The sequence below is a fragment of the Montipora capricornis genome, chromosome 7, assembly GCF_036669925.1.
Source record: "Montipora capricornis isolate CH-2021 chromosome 7, ASM3666992v2, whole genome shotgun sequence".
NCBI classification, from domain to species: domain Eukaryota; kingdom Metazoa; phylum Cnidaria; class Anthozoa; order Scleractinia; family Acroporidae; genus Montipora; species Montipora capricornis.
Window position 1 is genome coordinate 607129 of NC_090889.1, and position 7500 is coordinate 614628.

The 7500-nt window shown below is 37.5% G+C and overlaps 1 protein-coding gene across 1 annotated transcript in view; it reads left to right on the top strand.

Moving 5' to 3' along the window:
- The first annotated feature begins 1174 nt into the window (after positions 1 to 1174).
- The window catches only part of LOC138057833 (cytochrome c1, heme protein, mitochondrial-like), a 12660-nt gene continuing 6334 nt past the window's right edge, over positions 1175 to 7500 (top strand). Inside the window, exons 1-5 of the mRNA XM_068903741.1 lie at positions 1175 to 1255; positions 2589 to 2645; positions 3941 to 4089; positions 5641 to 5767; positions 6249 to 6305. Coding sequence (XP_068759842.1) covers positions 1196 to 1255; positions 2589 to 2645; positions 3941 to 4089; positions 5641 to 5767; positions 6249 to 6305 — 450 coding nt within the window. The 5' untranslated portion in view covers positions 1175 to 1195. The remainder of the gene's footprint in view (positions 1256 to 2588; positions 2646 to 3940; positions 4090 to 5640; positions 5768 to 6248; positions 6306 to 7500) is intronic.

A 7500-nucleotide genomic window follows, 5' to 3' on the forward strand; every position in this document is an offset into this window, starting at 1 on the left:
CCAACTTGCCGGAGGCAAACCAGTAGGTACTAGATTTCTTGGGGGTGAAATTTTGGTTGTAAGGCAGATTTTCTTCACAGCTTTTGTATTTGTTTGTTGAATGATCTCAGTTTCAAGATTCTAAAAGCCCACTTAACTACAATAGTGATTTAATATTAAAACAAGGACAACACTAACCGCAGGTCTCCTTCAGCTATCGTTGAAAATTTCCTAAACAATTCTGATGCTACTTTGTTGTTTTCCAAATTCTGCTTCAACCAGACCAGGTAGCAAAGCATTTTCCGAAAAATAAGTTCGGCCATTCATTGATCGATCAGATAACACACACACCAAACTATACCAGCAACATAACTCAGCATACTGTGTTTATGCAAAAAAAAAAAAAAAAAGGGAAACAAATAAGTGTCAAATTAGTAAACAGTCTTACATCTCCATGCATTATTTCATCAGGGTGAATCTCTTTCACCCAAAGCTAAAATTGCACATTTGCATGTACCAATTGTTATAATACATCATTAAACAACCAAACAACTGATTTCATTACAGACAGTAAGTGGAAATGTTCTTTGCGTTGCAAAATGAAATATGACTCTTAAAGATATGGTGATCGAATGCAGTAACTGTCTGTGATTTTAAAATATCAGATAATACTTTTACAATTTAGGAATCTACCATAATTTTGAGCAATGAGTGACAAGTACATCAACCACTTTCTTGCGTCCACGAACATCTGACAGGAGACCCATTTCAACTGTTCTGCTAAAAGAAGAAAGTGAAAAATATTAATTGTTAATCCAATCCACCACTATCAATAAAAATCCTTACGTTTATGCTTGGTTAAACTCGGCACATCGGGATACCTCCAATCGTCCACCAATCGTCCAGCTGGCTGATTATCTCACAAGCTGAATTACATATTTTTTAGTCACTGCCGAGCAAAACCAGGCAGCTCCTAGTGACTTGTGACTCGTATACAAAAAGGATTGCTGTTGTTGCTTCTAAACCTCAAAAGGCAGCCCACGTTTACTGAAGAAAAATATTTTGGGAAGTACTTCGATCTCCGTCTGCCATCTTGAAATATCTTTTGCGTCGATCCAGCTTCTCACGGAAATACTAATTGCGCGGCTGCAGTGTTTTTAGGCAGGACATGCGCACTGGCATAAATTGTGTAATACGTCCATTCGTCCATTTCAAAATGGCGTACAGGTCCTACCGGCTTCGGGATATTTCAAAGCGATTGCAGGATGTGTTGAAGGTAAAAGCTATTTTATGTATTTAGGGTTGAGATCTTGTTGAACGTGTAACTTTGAAAAAGTTTTGCATGAACACTTGCTTCACTGCAAGAATGTTTAATTAACTCTTCGTGATTGATGTAAGCTCACGTCTTGAAATTAATACTGGCCCCAGTTGTTCAAACGAAGGACTGCACTATTCGGCGGATAAATCAGTATCCAGTGGATAAGTCATAGCAAAACCAAATGCGCTATTCAATGGATAGTGATTTATCCGGTGGATCGCGTTATCCACCTTTTGAACAACTGGGGCCAGATGTACACCCTTGTTTCTTGGGGGTGAAATTTTGGTTGTAAGGCAGATTTTCTTCACAGCTTTTGTATTTGTTTGTTGCTGACTTGTTTGTCTCTGTAGCTGCGGTTTTTTCCATATTACAAGCATTTGACTGTTTTTAGCTCATTTAATCTCGATATTGGAATTTTAAAGCTTAGTTTTATGAAGTTATCACATCATTGAAGTCTCGGACTTTTCAAGTTGTGCACGAGCGCGCGACTCGTTGGGGAGACTGTAATCAAATCAACGATTCAGATTTCAGACCTGGATTTTTTTTAAAAAAGTATTTAGACATATTTTAACATGCTAAATCTGATAAAAATCTAATGAAAGCATTGGTTAGTTGATGAGAAGGGGACACCAGAGTACCCACAGAAAACCTCTCAGAACAGAGCAGAGGACCAACAAACTCAACCACAACCACGTTGTTTGCCAATCAATTCCGGACACCATTGGTAGAAGGGGAGTGCCTGGGGTAAGGAAGGGGGGGGGGAGGGGGAGTGCTCCCACTGCTGTGCCAACCCTTCTCTCCTTGTTTAACATTAATTCATATCATTTAATTTTTTGATGGGTACTACACAACCATTCTTCGTAAATGAACTACCTTGTCATTTACATATGTTTATTGCATTTGTACATGTACCAGTCATTTCTTTGATTAATACGGTCAGTGAAATTGGGAAATATGTTATCTTTGCCAACTACTATTGATGCAAGTCAAACAAATTTCTTTCTACATACATGTAGTTAAAAGTCCCACTCTCAGGCTTTCTTATCACTTTTGAATAATATTGTGAATGCATTGAGGCCAGTATAATTATGGTCTTTGGATAAAAATTATAGAACATCTTGTCAACCTCCTGTTTCTGCTTTTTATTTCTTTTACCCCTTTCCCCCCCCCCCCCCCCCACCCTCCTTCCCCCTGCATGTGGCACTTTTTCACATGATGATCACTAATGTGAATTGCATGGCCTTAGTACATGTATCTTCATAAGTCAGTTTTTATGTTGGTTCAAATATAGATACAATCCAGATTAGCTGCTACCACAACTGTGGAAGGAGTGAGAAGTAACAGAAGTGTAAGTTGATCTTAAGAAATAAATCTAAAGCCCTGGCCAAACAAGAGCGAGAGTTAACGAGAGTTGGTCACTCTCGTTTGGCCAGGAACTCCGATCCATTCTCTGCCACTCTCATCCACTCTCGAGAGCTCACATTTAATTTGAACTTGCTCAAAATTTTCATGAGAGTTGGCAAGAGTTTTTGTCTTGTTTTGGCTGCACAGGAGAGTTTTAGCGAGAGTTTTGCGGCAGAGGGGGGTTTCCCAGGTGGTTCCCAGGCTCTCTCTTTTGTTTGCAGGTGAAACTCTCAACAAACTCTTGTTAACTCTCACTCTTGTTTCATCACTGTCATGAGCTCTCAAGAGTTTCATCTCTCGTCAACTGTCAACTCTCACTCTCGTTTGGCCAGGGCTTAAGATGAGAAGTGGATGTACATGTACAGTATAATAGAGACATGAACTTTGCAGATGAATTGTCTCTCTACCACTACCACCATAACGGTGATATACAGTTGAATAATATTGTTATTATTGTTGCAAGCCACCAAACTCTCTGCAGGTTTTGGTTTCTTTGTGTGCAAATTTCTTGTAATTGTTGTTGTGGTTTTTTTTTTTTTTTTTGTGGGGGGGGGGGGGCCCTTTTTTTGTGAAATCAATTAAGGGAATGAAAATTAAATGAGGCTAAATAAAAATTATTTTTAGGCAAACCAAGCCAATGCAGCAGTTTTGCCTGGGGTATTTGGGGTGTTTCCTGGGAGGTTAGCAGGGGCACTGCCATGTGCTTTACCTTGAGTTGCTTTTTCACTTGCTTGCTTCTTTTTGTGGTGTTTAAATGTAAGTAATAGTGTTGTGTAAAATACAACAAAGGAGGGCAGCAGTATGAAATCTGAGAGAAAAAGCAATAATACAATAATTATAATCTTTTATATCCATTGTAAAAGCCTATAATTAGTTTTTGTCTTGAGGGAAAGTTTGTCACAATTTGAGAACTTATCCAAGAGCTTAATTTGCTCTGATGCTTGAAAGTTTGTGTTTTGACTGAATTACTATGTTAAAGTCATCTCTAACTCTTTCTTGTTGCCAGGGAACAAAGTACATGTATCATTCTGCTGGAACATAATGATACTTAGTCAATGAACGAAGTCATGAATGTTTGTGAAGCAAGGCTTGTAATCCGTAGTCGCAGACTTACGACTGCGCAACCCAAAGAAATTAGACTGAACTCATGCCTGAACGCAAGAGAGAAAGCAGTAATATGTTGTCACGTTGTTGAAAAAAATCTGTAGACCTGTAGTGAAAATGAATCATATTTTTCAGCTGTGGTTTGCTCTTGGTACTCTTGCTGCGGGAGGACTTGCCACTGGTTATTTACTCCAGCCAAGTGTAAAGGCTGCAGACCTTGAACTTCATCCTCCACATTTTCCCTGGACGCATAAGGGCCCATTTAGTTCGCTGGATCATGTGGCGTAAGTAGTTTCTTAAAACGTTATTTTTACAATTTGTTTGGTTACCTGCACTCTGATAAACGCTAAACTTTCATCCTTCGTTGAAAGGACATGATGTATTGCTCAAGGTGAATGCATGGTATCTGACAGGATGTGGCGATGCGGATCCGCATAATTCCCCAAAATCTGCACCCTCCGCATAATTACGATATTTTCTGCATAAACAGAAAAAATGCCTGATATTAGGGATAAAGCAGCTACCTACCGGTACCATCCTTACAAACATAAAAGCCGAAGAGATTGACTGTTTTGAAACGCTTATTTTCCAGAACATAAAAATGAAGATCGATTAACGAAAACATGCCATTTTGTTTGCAAGATCAAGATGAAAGGTCGCAAGGAGTTTCCACAAATTTTTTGGCAATGAGCCTGGACACTAGAACCTGTGTTATAAGACAAGATATATAAAAATTTAGATGCAAGTTATAGTTGCAAACTAAATTGTATATTTGTAATCGTAGGGATAATAGGAACCCGCAATACATATTTTTACCATAACTGCTTGTCATCTCGCAATCTGAGTGGCTAATTTTCCGTTGTCGATAAGAGTCTAGACAACGCTGTAAGTGCCATGCTTGCGTCAATTTGTCACGCAATGTAATAGCCAATCAGGAACGCCTATTTTGGGAAATAAACCAATCATAATTGCGAGAAAATTATAGACAGTGCTTGCTCTTTCTTCGTGTCATGAGGTTGGTCACACTCTTGAAATAAAAGCTTTTTTCGGTGTTGAATATTATGGTAAAAAACAAATAGAAAGTGGTTCAGTGGTCAAATTTGTTGTGGACTCACTTGCACTCACTCGATTTGTTAAGTGTAAAAATTCCCTGAAAATGGTCAATGATCAAGGGAATGGATCGTGGTCCAACCATATTACAATTTTGCTCCATACCTCCAAATTGAAACAAAATTCAAGACAAGAAACAAAATAATTTTTTATCACTTTATTTATTTTAGCAAAAGATGCGCCAAAATGCCAACTGCTAACCCTTTTATTTCAACAGTGAAATAATTTTTTATCACTTTATTTATTTTAGCAAAAGTTGCACCAAAGTGCCAACTGCTAACCCTTTTATTTCAACGGTGAAATAATTTTTTATCACTTTATTTATTTTAGCAAAAGTTGTGCCAAAATGCCAACTGCTAACCCTTTTATTTCAACAGTGAAAGCTGGTCGCAAATTGGCGACTCGTACATTTTAATCACGAAGGGAAAACATTTAGTCACAAATGTGACTGTATCGGTCACAGTTTTGAGTCCTGATTTACTATAAGCATGTAAATACATCGGACGAGCCTAATTATCAGTCTTATAAATAATTGTCTAAATTTCCGCATAATCTCAGTGGTGTAATTGTTTTCCGCATAATCAATGCTTGTTTATATATCATATGGCCATAAATTTCCGCATAATCTTTAATTTTTTTTTGCATCCTATCAGAAGCCCAGTGAATGGGTACAGATTTCCACTGTTTTCCGTCAGTAGCTCACAGTTTCACTGTTCATTTTGTAGCATTCGCCGAGGCTATGAAGTCTACAGACAAGTTTGTGCTGCTTGCCATTCCATGGACCAGTTGGCCTATCGCCATCTTGTTAATGTAGCTTACTCAGAGGATGAAATGAAGGCTATTGCTGCAGATGTAAAAACAATTTTCAGAATGTTCTTTTGTTGTTTAGTTGTGAAAATCAATGAAGAAATGGAAATTTATTATTTATTATTAATTTTGTCATAATGTGCAGTACATAAATTTTAGCTGTAATTATGGCTGTTCTTCAGTCAAACCTCTATATTATTCCTTTTTTATTTCAAAACTATGTTTACCAATCACTCAATACCTGAAACTACAAGCAATAATTTGGGTAGGGTAATTGTTAATTTTCATTGGAATTTTTTGTAATTAATCTGCCATCACTTAATTCAAGTCAAAATCCTGGGAGACTTGGTGTGGTGTATCATTGATTTTATCTCCTTGGAATTCCTGGTAAAATATCAGGCTGTTGACAGATATGTTCCTGTCGAACTCTCAGAAATGTACAGGCTGTTATAAAGTATTCATTGTGGAGTTGTGTATTGTCATGTGATAGTGTTAAATGTGTTTTTTTTTTTTTTTTCACTGACAGGCTCAGATTGAAGATGGGCCAGATGATGATGGAAACATGTTCACCAGACCAGGAAAGGTGAGGACCATCAACAGCTATTAGACAGTTATTCTGTTTTATTGAACAAGGCTTGAAATTAACGAAAAAATCCAGTCGCAACTTTGCGACAAGATACTAAAATGCAGTCGGAATTTCGCAAGTTTTAGGCACAAAATCGTCACGCTGCATTGAGTTATCAGCAGTTTAGCAAACAAAATATGAGCCTGCAATACTTGTGTGTAAGGAAACCACTGAAAATGGCGAATGCTCGAAGGAATGGAGTTGTGCAGGTTACATCGCAGGTAAACTGCGCTACAATTATGCTATCTTCAGATTGAAAGAAAATTCACAGCGAGAAATTTCTTTATTTATTTTAGCAAAAGTAGGAGCAAAGTGGCAACTGTTAACCCTTTCGTTTTGAAAGAGTGAAAGTGAAAGCAAGTCACGAAATTGCAACTTCCCCTGATGTTTTAATCGCAAAGGGGAAAATTTCAGTTGCAATTGCGACTGTATTGGTCGCAATTTCAAGCCCTGTTGAATTTGGTGTCATTTGTCCAACAAAAATAGTGGTTACAAATTCTTTGTTTTGAGGACACATTAACCCTTTTAGCCCTGAGGGGTTCCCCATTGACGAGTAAAATCGTCTGGCGTTAGACAGAGTAAAATCTATAAACTTGTGCCATTTGGCACCATCGGGGCTGAAAGGGTTAAACAGGGACATAGTTTTTGGATGCTGTTAGCTTAATTTTGCATTTGGAGACATTTTGTGACGTTAATTGTTTGTAGTCTGAGATAGGAGTGTTGTTGAAGTTGGGGAGAAGAACTAAGGGAATACATGTGCATCTAATATCTTAATTTATTTTATGTCGGCTGATTGGAATCTGCTTTTCTCATTTAGGTGTGTTCAAGTGACCATATTCCAGAATAGGAATACATGGAAAAGAAATCCTTCACTTTTATACAGAGATTCAAATTGAAATTGTCAAAGACCTACTAAAATTTTATTTTAAACATATTTTATTATCTTTGTTGCTTCAAAATGCCAGACATATCATTCCACGTATTCTTATTCCCGAGTAGGGTCAACCAAACACACCCTTAATTAGCAGGGAGGATAGTAACAATTATAATATAAATTATAGATGATTATAATAACGCTAGTACACCCATGAACTGGCCCCCATTGTCAAGTAAAATCTTGTGGCGTTAGACAGAGTAAAATCTTTAAATGTCA